The 17,685-nt window shown below is 28.1% G+C and overlaps 1 protein-coding gene and 1 non-coding gene across 3 annotated transcripts; one reads left to right on the forward strand and one right to left on the reverse strand.

The window, feature by feature from the left end:
• Positions 1-8,222: 8,222 nt before the first annotated feature.
• LOC132931850 (baculoviral IAP repeat-containing protein 7-like) lies at positions 8,223-14,626 on the reverse strand. Of its 2 annotated transcripts, none has more exons than XM_060997906.1 (11): positions 14,402-14,626; positions 13,874-14,025; positions 13,608-13,788; positions 12,793-12,951; positions 12,265-12,470; positions 11,349-11,474; positions 11,122-11,267; positions 10,933-11,058; positions 10,669-10,868; positions 10,506-10,559; positions 8,223-8,982 (listed from the first exon to the last, which is right to left on the reverse strand). In XM_060997906.1, the coding sequence occupies exons 2-11, from the start codon at positions 14,009-14,011 to the stop codon at positions 8,795-8,797; spliced, it is 1,524 nt and encodes a 507-aa protein (XP_060853889.1). In that variant the 5' UTR covers positions 14,012-14,025; positions 14,402-14,626; the 3' UTR covers positions 8,223-8,794. The 2 variants fall into 2 exon arrangements, with proteins under 2 accessions (XP_060853889.1, XP_060853880.1); XM_060997897.1 differs by lacking the exon at positions 14,402-14,626 and adding an exon at positions 14,087-14,117.
• A 2,426-nt stretch (positions 14,627-17,052) lies between these two features.
• On the forward strand, positions 17,053-17,171 carry LOC132918742 (5S ribosomal RNA). Its single transcript, XR_009660540.1, has one exon. It is a non-coding gene; the product is annotated as a 5S ribosomal RNA (ribosomal RNA).
• The last annotated feature ends 514 nt before the right edge of the window (positions 17,172-17,685 follow it).

The following is a 17,685-nucleotide window of genomic DNA, read 5'->3' on the forward strand; positions in this document are numbered from 1 at the left end:
TATATCTGGTTTACCTTTAAGGCCATAACATGGCCGCTGTGTACTTACACAGTTACATGTAAGATAAATCCCACGTTTGAAATCTGGCATCTGCTGCAATTAAAGATTTCATTTGTGGGTAGTTTATAACCCATATAATTTGTACATCTATATTCTATAGTATACATATGCATTAGATGTACACTACATTTAACTACTATAAATACGAGTATTAGGTAATTTAAATAATGTTAGTATACCAGGTATACTATACCTTTTAAGTTTTTATCATAATATGAACATAGAATATACCGCAGTATTTTTCTCTTGAATAAAAATTAATTTATTCAAATTCTGTTGTTTTGGAATATATCTATTTTAAGAACCATACATTTTTAAATACTTGGATAATTTTTTGTACCACCATTAAAAAAGTATCCTGTAGCAATTAAACCTCATTTTCTTAAATTAGATCCACCCTTTTTACTAAAATTTGATAAAAAAATTTTTTGGAATATATGTAGGTATATATGTAAGTTGGAATTAAAACTAGAAGTTCCTGAGTTAAAAAATGTACATATAGGTACTATAAGGAATACGAATATTGTCCTTAATAATGATTTTATATGCAATTTAAAATAGCTGTAATATATTTAATATAGGTAGTTCTTTATTATAATATTTAGTCAATTTTTAGAAATTATAAAATATTCATAGAGTAACATAAATTACCATAATTTCCAAAGTAGCATAAAACTCCATCCCCCCTACTAAATCGTTCAAGTCTATTATCCTTGGTATACACAGTTAGATATCTCAAAAACTACTCATTTAAATTTAAATGATACAAATTTGACTAAAATTAAAAAAAAATCATTTGCTTAACAATTTACAATTAACATAATATGTAGATACATTTCTCATTTGAAAAATTAAGTTCATGCCACCACAAAACACTTCTTAAGTGGTAAAGAAAATCTAAATATTTAAAAATATGGTAGTTTAAGTGTACTGAAAAATTCCAAATCAAAATTTAAATAGCATATTTGAGTTAACACGCTTGTAGAATCACTCTGTATACACGTCAATGAGTGATTAAATTTAATTTTAATGTGGTATTTTTACATAATGCAGGTACACCTAAATATAGTAAGAGGCGTTATTCTAGGTAAATTGCAAAACATGTGCGAAACGCCATTAAAGAGAGGCCAGGAAATTGAGTAATTTCCGTTGGATCATTAGGTATGTAGGTACTATGTATATATACAAATACATATACCCAATACACCAATACACCATAGCGGCATAGCGACGACCAGACTACGATACGATAGACGATAGTAAAAATAATATTTCCAAAGCACTAATAAAAGTGCTGTGCGGGATACTTATGTTTTAAAGCAAAGTGTAGTATATATTACTACCTATATTAATAATAAAATATAAATACCTATCATATGACAATTGTTGATCATTTTACGAAAATAGGTATTTAATTTGTTATAAATGTGTCATTAAATATTCATAATATAGAGTATAGACTTTTCATATATAACAAGATTTAAAGAGTCACTGTAATATAAAATGCTATTCTGATCGTATATTTGTTATGCGTATTTCAAAAAATAGAAATATTTGAAAAGATATAAGTGTAGGTATATTGTATTATTGTATATTATATATAAATGTGAGAGAACAAAATCCTTGTGGGAATAGATCACTTGGAAGACTAAAAACAAGATGGGAAGACTTAGTCAAAACGAATGTAAAATCTGCACTAGGGGGAAGCACGAATTAGAAAGAAAGAGCTATGGATAGGGAGGAATGAAGGATTGGGTAGGATTGGGTTCTGAGTTCTGACAGACCTTTAAAAATAATATATACATTTATAATATATATAGGTACATTATGTAGCCGTTCATGTTACAAAATAGAACGTGCATAAAGTCCAAAAATATTATTTACTGGTTTAACTAATTAAACGTATATTTTAAACTATTCTGTAATATATCATATATATGTTAAAAAAGGTAGAACAAAATATTGTACTTTCACATCTAGTTAATGATATAGGCTAGTTTATAGTATCTACTGTCTATACTAATCATAATATTATATATGTATACGCAATAATTTTATATTATTTAATATTTATTATACATATAGGTGATTTGAGTTCATACTTTATCGGTACTTACAATTAATGTATTTAAATTTTAAAAACACTTTTTATCAATTTAAATGTAAGAGTTAGAAAAAAAACTTATATTTACAAGTAGATAAAGAGGCCGGCTATAGAAATAAAAAATATCTTTCTAATGAGTAGGTACCTATATGTTTGATTTTTTAACAATCATTATATTTAATGTACAAATGTTATACACATACAGTTTGTGCACACATATAGCACACCACGGCCGTGACTTGTTTGAATACTAAGAAAATTAAAATCTATATAAAAAGACGAGTTTCTTTTTATATATTCATGACAATATTTTATAAACATATGAAGTACACACAGACATTTTGAATATGAGCACTTATGAAAATAATAAATACATGAAACACAAATACGTGTTTTAACTTTTTCTCTTTAACGAATGTTCTGTTTCTTTGTTTAAAAATGTAAATGATTTTAAATACATTTTACATTAAAATATAATTGGTAGATGGCAATTTCAAATTTGAAATAATCACCAAATTCTAAGTTAAGTGTGAGATAAATGTATTGAATAACGTTGTTCGAATAGTTATTGGAATATACCTATCTATAATAATATGTTTTACGGATAAATTATCTTATTTAAATATACCTAATGCTTAATGAGTATAAATAAAATATACTTCAAAGTATATTTCATAAAAGTTCAGTAGACTTGAATGTACAATGTACATATTATTTTTATTTTTTCAAGTCTATATAATATTGTATTTTTTTGGACAAATTAAATTCAAAACAACGATCTAGTCCCGTGACCTCACCTCGCATGTGATAAATATTAGTAATATGACTCATAATCGTGTTGTACTCATATGTTTAGAAAACAAAACATAATAATAAGAATATACATTTTTACATTAGGTTTAAAACTTCGAAATATTGTATGTATATAACATATTATAGTATACTACAATGCTGTGTACAGTATACAGGCATACAGGCATACAGCATAATATACATAATACATATTATGATAAATGTTAAATAATATATTTAAAATGAATTCTTATCGATTTATTCTATTGTAGTAATACACAAGTTTCAACCTATATCGTTAAATAAATAAAAACAATTATAACATTACTTAGGTATGTATATTTTACCAATGCCGTATTTGTATTTAATCGTTTTACCGTTAATCTTAAATCTCTCGCAGCTCCCTTCTCCAAATGAAGCAGTCCGTTTATCGTATCGTGGTTTCTATAAAATATTATATAAATAATATTCGAAACATGAGAACAGTCATTGATACAATACGGCAATACGCATTACCTATGTATTTATTTTATTATTAAGTATTATTAGAATATTCAGAAAGTTATATTACAAATGAAGCTATATACCTACCGGATACACGCCTATAATATTCTATGTAAAAGTTATTATAATATATAATATTATTTTAAACAGTACTAAGCGGATACCACACCCGTATGTGTTGTTTCTGTCTTACAAACGTACAATGTAGCAAGTTTGTGTTCAACCAATTTAGATAATTTAATGTAATAACCACTAATAACCTTTAACAATTGAGTGAATTAACCTAATATCAAACATAAAGGTAAGAATATTGTCGCCTGACAATATATGTAGCAGTTTCTATTTAGACAATTTAGTGTAGGTACTGTATAATTGCCTTATTAGAATTATTAAATTGTAATATTTTATATTTTTATACAAACGTAACTTGCTTAAAAAAATAAAATATCGTAAAAAACCTATAGATTTAAACACAGATTATGTTTTTATTTATCTTTAAGTTAGAGTTCCTTAAAGGTAACTTCATTAAATTGAAATTGCTTAACATAAATTTATCGTGTTGTACGTTATAGTAATACAGTTGTCACACGCGTATGTGACGGTATCCCCTTAAACATGATGAATGTATAGGCAAGGCTTTATTGTTATACGAAAAATGACAAGGCAATTAAGTATTAATAACGACTTTTCGTTACCACTGGCTTTTGTAGGAATTCTGAAGGGTTACACACTTATACCAGTTTTACCTTGTGTATATTATGCATCGTCTAGAAACGAAGACACGACTGGGACTTTGAACAAAAGTTCTCTAGCCTCGGAATGCAAGTGTGCAGGCACAATGTTATGCATTTTCCTGCAAGTTATTCGTACGTGTATCGAACTCGTCGTCCCGGAGCGACTTAAGAGACTGCGAAACCGATAGCTAGTAATAATAATATATTGCATTATTGGGTATTAGACAATGGACAATAGTCAATAATAAGAGCATGGGAGACTCGTGGAAATCGCAAGCCAATTTGGGCGGCTGGCCGTTGTATTATTATCGTCGTCGCCGTTGTTGTTGTTGTTGTTGTTGTTTACAACTATACGCTGGTGTCGTGGGTTGCAACGGTGTAGGCGATTCGGAATCTGCGCGGAAAAATCGACGATAAAAATAAAAAAACACCGCGTTCGCCGTACAGTGTCGGGAAAATTCGATGGTCCGCGGTAGTAGGTACGCGTGTTATTACATGAGATATTATGTACATCTTATTTTTTTTTACTAGTCGTAGACGTGAAAATATTGTTGACCGTTTTCGTTATTTGTGCCCGTCAACCGTCGAACACAACGGCGGCGCACAAGTTGATCGCCCTGTATAAACGAGTCGCGGGCGCGCTACGTATATTGCACGCGCAACGCACAAAAGAATGTTACGCCTTCTCTCCGCCGCCGCCGCTGCACCGCAGTCTACACGAAAAACGGTCCTTTCCCGCGGTATGAAAGAACGCGCGTGGCGGGGCGGAGGACACGGTCTGACGGCGAGGAATGCGACCTCGGCGGCGCGTGAGACCGTCGGTCGGCTCGCCGCCGTAGCGCCGCGCAATGGCCTCTACTCCGCCGCCACGTCGTTCAACGCCGCCGCCGACCGCCGTCGTCCTCCTACTCGTCCACCACCACCTCGTCGCCGTCGTCGTCGTCGTCGTCGTCATCATCCTTTACGGCGCACATTAAACGCGAGTCCTCGAGTCTCGACCGTGTTTCAAGTGTGCCGACCGTTTCTCACGCGGAACCTCCCCTACACCCCCCACCTCCCCCTACCGGCCGGTGCGACGAGAGCGAGAGAGACGCCGCCACGCACACACAATCCGTCGTCCGAAATCCCCGTTTCAATTATTATAATATATTGCGATCCACGAAAGATTTTTCAGTTTCTACATCGGTGGGGGGATTGGGGGGGGACTTCAGATATGGACCGCGTCAGCTCTTTGTTTTTGTGGTTTTTTTTTTGCGCACGAATTATGCCACACCCGCCCGAGATTTTGGTTAATATAATATTATTACAATATTATACCGTTCAGATATTTGACGAAAAGGTTATACGTGCGGATATGAATCACATAATAAACCGTCTTCACGATATGTTTTATTCAAGTTGAGTGATTATTGACCTGCGAACAGCAAGCGGTATACATCGCCTTTTCTGCGCCGAATGGCTGCCCCCCTCTCCAAAGAGTTCTCGGAAATCGAGTGGAAAAAACTTCAAGTCGCGAAAATCTCCGAGCAGATTATTTCAGAGAAAAACCACCAGGGAAATAAATAAATAAACCACGAACAAATTATAATAATATATGGGTATATAGCATTGATTAGGTATATATATATACGTATAGAATAATGTACTGGTTGTAGGAATTGTAGAAAAAATTTAAATTATATTACTAGTTTTATACGTTTCTTAACTTTGATGTAATGATTAAGATTTAAGACAAGTGCGTATAGGCACCTAGTAATAAGAATTACTTTGCTAAACCGGCCAAAACGTCAATCAATCAATAGTAATTACTAATTAGTAGGGTATTAAAAATTCGTGGCGCTCGTATAGTCGCAAGGACTTTGATTTCCGTGGGCTATATTTATTTTTTAAAGTGACTGTACACAGTATTTGCGACTGGTATACACCATTTGTAAATTTGTAATCGAATCTTTCTGTATGCATAGGCAGACATTAAGACATAATATTACGAGCGTAGTTAACTAGCGCGAATACTACGGAAAGTAAGTTAGGGGGGGATTGGATTGCGCAAATTATATGGTTTTCTTTTATTGTAGTTTCACCTTTTACGATGTAGTTAAGCGTGAGGGGTATACGAATGATTTTTTTGTTTTCCTCGTGCATACTACAAGAAATCTGAGACTAACTCATCCGCTCTACTCACTTAGGTGTTGGTCATATAGTTTTTTTTTATCGTGTCCTTAAAAATGTAACGTAGGTACAAAGATTATTATCGTTGTCTCGGTTTAACGAATTTTAGTCATTTTAGACCAGTATCGAATGTCTAAATATCAAATAGGTAGGTAGCACAATATAAGACGATATGGGATATCTTACATAGTGTTGATATTTCAAAACCTTTCTACTGTTGACGTTATGGAGTATAAACACAAAAACGCAATTTGTATGATGATTCACGTAGTTCTTGATTACAATTCAAAATATATTATATATTATCTACGATCTACCATATCGTGTTCTTCGATTGCGCAGATTTTGTTACTGAAAAAATACTTCAAATAATTTTAATGTTTTGTTATAATTTTATAAGAATATCTGAATATGTATAATATATATATGTAAGAATTAAAATATCTTTAAAGTACCTATAGTATAAATCAAGTGGTGTAAGTTTTAGAAGGGAGGAGATACTACATTTTTTAAACTTTATTGTTGTGTTACTCAGTGGCGTAACTGGGAAAAAATCTAGGGGGAGCAACGTATAATGAATGTAAATATGTAATATATTTATTATTATCAAAACCCTGACACCTCTCCCCACGGTTAAAATATATACCTTTATCTCTCAAAAAATTGCCAGGGGGGAGCAAGTGTCCCCCTTGCCCTCCCCACAATTATGCCACTGGTGTTACTATTATACATGGCTATTATTTTATAAAGTACTTACCTAAAGTAGCATTGAACAAGTATCAAAATGTTGTTTGTGTATAGTGTATAATGTACAAAAGTAAAAATTGTAAATCTTTTCAACCATTATTTTTTTTAATCAATCGGATGCTGGACATAAATAATTTACAACATATTTAAAAGAAATAATGGATTCTTTAAAAACCATTAAACTCATTAAATATAATTAAAAACAAATTAGTTAATAAAAGAAATTCCAATGGAATTTGTAGATTTATGTCTTATGATATTTAGTAAGATTATTTGAACTATAGTGACTTAATAGTGATTATTTAGCCACTTAGGTATATGTTGTAGTATGCAATATGCATATAGCATATTGAGTAGGTATTATTATACTAAAATGATTCAGTGTTTGTATCACAGACTTAGAAGATAATATATTCTATGGTTCACATAATATTTATTTTGGATTTATAAAATAAAACTTAATGGTTGGTTCTATCAAATAACTAACTCTATTAACTGTTAGAAAGTATTTTGTTTTTTAATTTTTCAAGAAAAATCATAGTACTACTAGAAATATTAATTACTAATTTACAGATTTTCCCAAGAACTGAAAAAATTTGATTAAAAAAAAAATAATCTGTATGATATTCATAACAATAATTGCTTTTTAAGTAATTTATAATTTGAATATCAACTGATAACAAATCAAACTTGACAACCATATTTGTCTTGATACACGTTTGTTTTTGTTCAGAATAAGTTTATATAGATAGTAGATACAATAATCTCTAATTAGAACAAAATGTTAATAGCCTAAGTAGAGATCTTCTTGTTGACATTTATTCAGTCTGTCTGTTTATTTTTGAATTTATTCTTACATTTCTTTTGGACTTATTTGGAAAATAAAAAAAATAATTTATTTTTTATCGGAATTTTCAACAATCTGTTCTTAGTTAGTACATTAGGCTGAAGAGATATAAAATAATTTTTTAATAATGTATTTACATGATGGAAGGAAATATCTAGCGACTGCAGTTCAGATTCGATTTACAATGTGAACATTAACTTTATTAAGCTTTAATGAACATTTTAGTTATTATATTATCACCATAGTAAAATAATTTACACCATCATGAAATTTACTATTAATATTTATTTAATTATTATATATTTATATTATACTTGTAATCATAACAATTTTTTCTTTACATTCTGAATAACATAGATTGTAATTTAGAAATCAATGTTTTTAATAAAATCATTTAAAATATAAGCTAAATACCAATTTATCATACACATTAAATGAATTATAAAAATAAGTCTAAATTTAAAATTGAGTAAAAATTAAACAAAAAGTAGAATAAACAGAACTATTTTGAATTTAATTTACAGTTTGTTTTAAAAATATTTAAGAAAAAACTAGTTTGTGTGTATGTTATAATATCAATTGTACTACCTAAATTGAAATATTATAGTTGGAAAAAAATTATTTATCAATTATAAGTATAGCAAAATAACAGCCATATCACATATTAAAATATGTGAAATTTCCACCAAATTTTTCATTTTTTCTTTTAGTGGTTAACATTCAATATAATATTATATAAATAGCAACAGACAATCTATACATCAGACGTATTATGTTTTTATATGCACAACAAATATGAATTAAGTGTAAAGTTTTTTGTAAATATATTGCAAATCGTTAAGAAAGGAATGTGCGAACAGTAGCCTTGATGGTCTGTCGACATAATGGGCAATCTGGTAGACTAGAAGCACAAGTGATGCACGCAACTAAATGGGCACAAGGTAACATAACAACGCCCAATTCTTGATCAACACAAATTTTACAAAGGCGGGCTTCCTTCAATCGACGGTTTTCTTCTTCTAAATCTAAATTAAAATAATACATATTATAAATCATATAGTAATAAATGTCAATATTTTAATAGATGACCTAACTTAAATTATTTAACTATTTTATAACATGGCAAATTCAAAGAGCTTTAACAAACAAGTTTATGAGCCATTGTTTACAAACATACTTTTTTGTTACACCTACTACAACAAAAGTTTAGTTTTTTATGTCAGTTGAAATGGTAGAAAATAACTTTTATACCCAGTGAGTAGTAATAAATGTGTTTATATTCATAGAAAATAATTTTAATTTAAAAAAAATGAGTTTAAAAAGAAACAGAATAATATTTTTTATCAAATTTCATTGTGGCTTATAACATTTTAAATTTAATCTTTAGCACACAGTGTTTAATTAAAAAAATACAATAAAAATTGAATTATCGGTTATGAACTTTAGTTGACAGTTGGTTAAAAGACAAGAAAATATGAAATTTAAATGTTTTGTTAAAACCTTATTTATGACCAAATGATAGTTACAACAGTTGGCATTTTAAGTTTTAACCATTAAAATATTTAACTATAAATTATGTAGTTTTCAGGAAACTTATAATATAAAAGAAGTAATGCATTTAAGTTAATAAGTAACAAATTATTTAGTCAGTTTATTAATCTTTAATATTTTGTTCAAGTGATGCTAGGAAGTAAATAGAAAAAAAATGAACAGATTATTATAATGCCACTACAAACAGCAGGCTATTTATAATCAATAGAATTGAGAGATAATATATGACAACAATGTCACTAGAAGTGAAGCCAAATGAAATTAATGTATTGTTGGTGACTTCACCTCTGGCTAATAAAAACTGGATACTTGAGATCAGTAGTTCTTAACGGGGGCACTATCGCCCCCTTGGGCGGTGAGCTTTTTGAAACTCGGAGATTAAAAGTAATAAATTTTTTCAATATCATATACCTATTAACACTATGAATAATTGAACGTGAAATCAGAATAGTTGTGTAATTGAATATGCTATACAACGTCAAACGGCATGTTAACTAATCAGATTTTATGTGTCAATAGAAAACGTCTTGTTTTTAATAGTGAATGAATAATTGATGAATAAATAAATAAATATATATATATATAGGAAGAAAATTTGATTTTGCATAAAGGAGGGGGGGGGGGGGGCGTTAGCAGTTAGTTATTAGTGTTATTATGATAAAGGAGCAATGAACCAAAAAAGGTTAAGAAACACTGCTTTTGATAATGTTCACACATCAACAGTGCGGGAATTTTTAATTTTTAATCGAAATGTAAAATTAATGCGACTGATAAGTATTTGAATAATTAAGTTTAGTTAATAAAAATAAGGTAAAATGGTAAATAAAATTATTTGTTTTTAAACATTGCACCGACAGTCATTGCTATCTAGTCTGAAATCACTTTGTGGTAGGCAGTCACCAACTGTAAGTTTGTTTGGCCATAACTATAGGTTTATTAGTCCATCTTTATTCCTTAATTAACAATAGTTACAAATATAAATAAAATATAATAATACCTCTTTGAGATAATTTAGTATTTGCAGATTCATCAATTGGTTCATCAGCTTTTTCTAAAATTTACATAAAGTTAGATGATTCAAAAAATGATTAACTGAACAAAATACTGTCTAATACATTATACATACAGTTAAAATTAAGTTATAAAAATAAAGTTTATACCTTTAATTTTAATATCATTAGATTGACTGGAATTAACACTATCAGGTACAAATGTAGATTCGTTAATATCAAAAGTATCATGTTCATTTTGATCTACAGGTTCAGATATTTCAGATATTTCAGATACTTCTTCAACCTCTTCTATCTCGGAATCGCAATCACTGGAACTTGAAGAAACAGCAGGCATAAAAGACACCACACTGCAAAAATGAAATAAATATATTTAATATAAAAATTATAAATCATACTAATCTGTTGACTTACTCTCTATTAATTTCATTACTAGAGGCATTAGATTCTTCAGACGTATCATCATCATGAGAAATATTTATTCCATCCATTGGTTCTGGTTCTTCTCTCCGAATAATTTGTTCCAAAGTCAATGTATCTCTAAAATGTATTGTTTTTAAATACATGATTGTTTAATTTTTAGAAATTTTTTTTGTTAAATACCCATCAGAGAAAAATGAATTTTGATCTTGGTTTAAAACCTGTCGCATAAAATTATCCATTGGACGAAAAGGTGTACCAATATCCTGAAGATTATTACGAATTGCTTGTCGAATCTGAGATGGTTGCAAGCCTAACTCTAATGCCATCTAAAATGTTATTAATTTTGAAATTAAATAAATGTTTGACATGTAAATGTATAGAAAATTAAAATAATGTTTTTATCTCACTTGTGCTGGAGGTAATAGCATAAGATCGCTAATTTGCCGATCAGTGGTCTCATTAGTTCTAGTCGAAGAACTCATATTATTATTTGGTAAGATATTATCGGTTTGGTGTATACTAACCACTTGTCCCTATGAAACATACAGTGTTTAATGTAAGAAAGCACATAAATGATAATAATAAAATATAATATAAGTTAAAAAAGTATTTAGTATATTTAAAATTCTATATATAAAAAAAAATATTTACATTTTAAAAATATATTTTTTTCCTACATAATTAGAAAATTATTTTTATTGTTTAATTTTTTTTTTTTTTGAATGACTGAATAATGATTCTAAATTAATTTTATTTCAGGTATTTTAATTTAAAGTACAAATTTTCCAAATTTACACTTAAAGTTAAATTTATTTTATTTGTTTAAATTATAAGTTTAGATTAGAAAATTTGTAGAAAGAAAAATTAATAGATAACAAATTTAGCAGTATTTGTTTTTTTTTTTTTTGATAATTTCTATATTTTTAGGGGTAATAAAGTTATTTTTTTATTGCTATATTTTTGATTTTAAACTTTGGTTAGTTCCTATATACCATTTAAAATGTAAATAAGCAGAATGAAGTAGTACAAGGACATAAAAAAGAATTCTTTGCTAAATGTTGGTCTATCCACTTAAAGTTAGATTATAACTGAATAATTATTGTTTTGTAATTCAATATTTATACCTTACAAATCCTAAAAAAAATCTTTTTTTGAAATATGAAATAAAAAAATAAAAATAAATGTTGTTTAGTAATGACCTCAGGTTATATACAAAAACAATAATAAATAAATAATGAGTGTCTCGTGTTAAAAGAATCAATGGTTTTCAATGATCCATATGATGTAGTAAATAGATCATTTAAAATTTAAAATTAGGTATACCTCTGCTGTATCATCAGGTCTAGGCCTATTTAAAAGTGCATTAAATCTTTCAACTAAACTTCCATCCAAGAATTGTTCTCCTTTTACTAAATTTAAAAAGCCACAGTTTGGAAACCATTTTGCATGTTCAACCCATGTATTATCATCTACTTCCCAATTTTGAAGACCTCCATCACAGTAATAACAGCGAACTTCATCATTACTACCTGTAATAATAAATTGTATGCTCATTAATTAATGGGCAATACAACTTTTTTAAATATTAATATTTTTGAAAACTAAGTTTAACTCAGTGATGACCAACTCTACAATTCACAATCATTTATCAAACTGGCTTGCCAAAATATTAAAATTAAATAAAAATAAAAATGGAAAATCGACACCAAACACCAGGTTTATCAAAATCAACGGTAAGACGATTACTACGGCTCACCAAGATACTTTTATATGACTCACTAAAAAAAGGTTAGTGTCCACTGATTACTGATTTAAATGATAAGAATTTATAAACACATCAACAATAAGTACCAGTAAAAAAAAAGCCAGCAGTAGCTAAATCTTCAGGTTTTTGTGATTCATTATTCCAACCTCTGAATGTTTTCAATCGAGCACTGAATGAATTATACTTTAAATGAAAAGCTACTCTATGTGCTCTTACACCCAAACCTTGAATATCAATTGGTTCACCTATTTCATCAAAATGTTTATTAATTCATTAAATAATTAACACTTTTAACAAATATTTTAAAATAATAGATTTTTATAAAATTTTAATAACTCTTGTATACTAAGTTGTTCTTTTATTTAACAACACTCAATTTTATAAAATCTATTAAGCTTTTGAAAATATTTTTATTTTCATATTATTTAAGTTGATAAAAAATAACATTTTTTAAAAAAATTTTCACTTTATTGAATAACAATATACATTTTTATATCATATTCTGAAACAGAATAGTTTTTGGAATATTTTGATACATAACTGGAAATTACTAAATCATATTCATATAAAGTATATTTTCCTTTAAATAAGCACTCAATAATTCAAAGTAATAATATAATTTGAAAACAAAAAGTTTTAATTTAATAAGGTATTAGATAGTTTTTTTTAAATGTATAAGTACGTGTTTAACTCAAAATGAAGAAGAGATAATTTTTGATTTGTCTTAAAGTTTAATTGAGAAATTTTAACTATAATCAGTTAAATATTATTAATTGTTTTACCTCATGATTATAAATAATTATAAAATATTAAAGAACAATTAAAATTAACATTTTGTCATAAAACTTATAAAAAAATATAAATCGTTTTATCATTAAACTTAATTAAATTAAAAACTGACCAGTTTCCTTATGATTTTCAATAAATTCTCCTCTCAATTGAATTCCTTCAATAATAGGTATATTACCACATTCTTGACTAAGGAAAAAGCTACAATTAGGATTGTGACGTTTATGTTCATCGACAGCATTATCACCAAATTCCCAGTGACAAATACAAATATTACAAAAGGCACATTTAACCTAAAGTTAATAAATAAATATAACATTATAGATAAACTTATATGTAATAATATAGCTATATATAACTTGTTATAAATTAAATTACTTTATCGGTATGTTTGGTGTAATAGAACCCAGCAGCTGCTAAACTTTTTGGAGTTATGATAAATGATACTGGCCAACCAGTAAATGTACCCAGTCTATTGCTTTCATTTTTTAAATCAATCGATTGTGGCAATTCCATTAGTGTGAGTAAATCTGCAAACAACACATACATTAAATTTAAAATCATTTAGTTCAATATTAGTGACTATGGCACCATGATGAATAGACATCTGAAGAGGAATTGAGTAAAAAAAAATATATATATAAATATAATGTACACATTTGCTATGACTAAATTTAATACTTGACAAAAAATAAATTACACTATTTACACTTATTATAATCAACTATTAATAGATATTTGACAAAAAAATAGTGGCTTATTGTTTATAAATTATATTATGTATAGTAACACTACCTATACTATACTTGTTATAGATAAAAAGCTATGTATAACCAATACAGGTGAAAAAAAATAATGCATTAACATTAAACTAAGATGACCTTTTATAAAAATATATAAACTTACGTTAACAATTTAACTATTTGTTTGTAGTTTAATTCAATTAGATCTTACACATATTATTCATTTTTCTTAACAAAGAATTTAAAATTAATTAATTTGTTTACAACTAGTTCATTTTACAAGAATTAAATAATATTATATTATATTATATATTATAATGATTATTGATTACTGCAAATACATATATTATGCGCACAAACTTCTGTAATTATTATTATAATTACCACTGAAAGTTACAACACACTTTGTTGATTTTTTCTATGATAAAAGATTTGTTGTAGCCACTACTCCACTCATAATAATATAAGCAGTTTTGAGCCTGTGGATTAAATGAATCGATAAGAATTGATAAACCATGGTTTATAACCATGGTTGAAGATATACAACTGATAAGTTGTTATCTATCGGTAGCAGAATCTGCTCTGATGCTATATTCAGCTGAGGTTAGTTATGTTTTTAAGCTTTTATTCTATATTTCTATGCTTTTAGTCATGACCATGACAACATTTTGTCATGCTTTTAGTAAGCTTTTTCTAAAGGTCTATAGAACATTTGTAGTAATTAGAGTTATTTTTTTCAACATGTACAACTGCCAACAGTTGAACAGTGCGAACTACGTAGCTGATTGATAGTGCTACTTGCTGGTTATTTGTAGCTGTGTAAATGTATATTACCAGTGGCGTATTTAGGATTTGTTTAATATATATACATTTTTTAAAGTATAATAATAAATAAATATATTGATTAATTGGATAGCAAACATTTAAAATAATTCCCCATACCTTTTTCGACTTTTATAAAAAGTGTCCATCCAGTATCTTCATTTTTTTGGAGGATTTGCTTCATCTTTGTTATTAGATAAATAATTTTTTAAATATTCACTGCACACGATAATATAATACGCTGCAGCATTGGCGATTTCTTCTTGGTTATCCATTGTCAGTAAAAAATAAAACAGTACCTACTAGTGTATACGTTAGTGTTATGCGTAGTTTATACGCTGGTGTCGTAGGTATAGCTAACTAACATACATTCGAATATACTTAATTTAAAGCAAAACGTATACGAAATTACGTATTTAATCATCATATTATAATTATTATTTATTTGTGACAATGCTCTATGCGATTTTTATTATATTTTTTAATCATCATATATTTATTTTTGAAAATTCGCCGTATATACATAATATGTACCTTTTCTATCGTGTAGGAACTAACGTATGTATTTACTATTTTTTGTACCTGCTACTCTCGTGTAGGAACTTACATTCGCACGTTTACATGTGTTATTTTGTGTTTACCTGTACTTGTGCACAATTTATAATCGCCGTTTAATAAGTGTTCTACAAAAAAAAGAAAAAGAAAAAAAAGGTAGGAACATGAGTCTATATCTCTTTGTTGTACATTAGGGGGTCACTATTATAGGTCTGTTAAATTTGAATTCAATGGTACATCATTGTATATTTGTATATAAATAAACAATTCTGACCGGAAATGGTCTATCAGCTTTTGTTACTAATAAATATATTTCATGGTGGGGTTTTATCGATTCCATCGTTTTAATAGCAATTCTGCTGAATATTTTTTTATGTTGATTCCGCCGACTGTTTATTAAACAATAAGCGATGTATCATATATTATACAGAATTTTTTTTAGTTAGCATTAGAGGTACTTGCGATTTACCATAGGTAATAATAAATGTATTTTTTTAAACATTACAAAACAATTCAAAAACATTGTCGTCCCCAACGGCCAATAGGTACAACCCAATTATACATATATATATATTATCATAGCAATATGGCAGAAGAAGAATAATAACATACTTTGTAAAATTTGTTAAAATAATGTAACTCAAATATCTAGTAATTGTTATTTTTAAATAACATTTTGAACGATTTTGAAACGATTCACAACTGTTACTTATTTGTTCTAAAGCAATTTAAAACAATGGCCATAGAAAACTAATAAAATGGCTATATTTTTGGATTACAATGATTACATTATGATGTTTCATCAATGTAATTATCACATAGATAATCATAGAATTTTTTTAACCTCGCATTATCAAGAACGACTGACATAGCCACATAGGTATAATTATTATTTTATTAAAAAAAAAACTGATTAATAATTTGTTATTTGTCTGAATACGGATGATGCTCCATAGTTTTAAACCTAATTTTAAGTTACTATGTATTATATTATTATCTTATAGTTTTGTACACTATTATATCAAAAATAACAAATAAAAAACGTCTAAAAGTAATATAAAAAATAATTGATTTACAGTAATAGTTAATACATCTAAAATATTCTGAATAATAAAATAATTTACTGACATAAATTTAAAGACCCATAATATTAATCCATCAAATATTATATAAATGTATAATACCAGATAATACTTTTAAAATTTTAAGTAAAAATTCAAATTAGGTATACCTAGTTGTTATTAAAATTAATTTATTAAAAAAATACAGTTTAATAATAAAAAACAATAAGTTCAATATATAATAAAAATCATATTCCATGATATATAATCGTTATTTATATGGGGCCCCCGAGGCCTTGATTAATATATACCACCATCAAAAAATTTAAACATTTGATTACGGTATTTAATTACTATTATTTTCTACGTAAAGACCGCCAACGACCATACCACGTTGAATACACCAGTTCTCGTCCGATCACTGAAGTTAAGCAACGTCGGGCGTAGTTAGTACTTGGATGGGTGACCGCTTGGGAACACTACGTGCCGTTGGCCTTTTTTTATTTTGATAAATCAATATGACATCAGTGCAATATTGGGAACCGATCCATATTGTTTTGTATAATTATTGTGCTCGGTAAGTTTCTGGGTCCCATTCCGACCCTGCGAAGTAAACGTTTTCTTTTAATATTAAATATTCATTTTGTTCTATGCTACAGAAATTTCGCACGACGATGACAATGGTTCTCGCGACAACGTTATTAGTGAATCGGTCACAGTGATCAATGAGTACGTTGCTGCAGAACTCGCCACTGATCACAGCGAACGTCCTGTGGCGCCGCTCGATGACTTCGAGTACCACGAAGTAAGTACCAGTGACAAGTACTGTTCAGTTAAAATTATTTTTATGTACAAAAAAAGAAACTAATCATAATTGATACAATAATTGAAAAAATATATTTATTCATAAGTACACTAATATCAATTGTTTTTTTTTTTTTTAATGTATCAATTTTTCTTTTCCGATCGTATACATCACTTAGTTATTAAGTAAAATTGTAGAAAACAT

The sequence above is a fragment of the Rhopalosiphum padi genome, chromosome 1 (assembly GCF_020882245.1).
Source record: "Rhopalosiphum padi isolate XX-2018 chromosome 1, ASM2088224v1, whole genome shotgun sequence".
Taxonomy (NCBI): Eukaryota; Metazoa; Arthropoda; class Insecta; order Hemiptera; family Aphididae; genus Rhopalosiphum; species Rhopalosiphum padi.

Bases quoted from the DNA above. Each gene is read 5' to 3' on its own strand.
- LOC132931850 (XM_060997897.1), bottom strand. The intron at 13,789-13,873 runs GTAATTTAATTT...TATTAACTTTAG, and splicing joins ACACCAAACATACCGATAAA to GTTAAATGTGCCTTTTGTAA. The intron at 11,268-11,348 runs GTGAGATAAAAA...ATAACATTTTAG, and splicing joins TGCTATTACCTCCAGCACAA to ATGGCATTAGAGTTAGGCTT.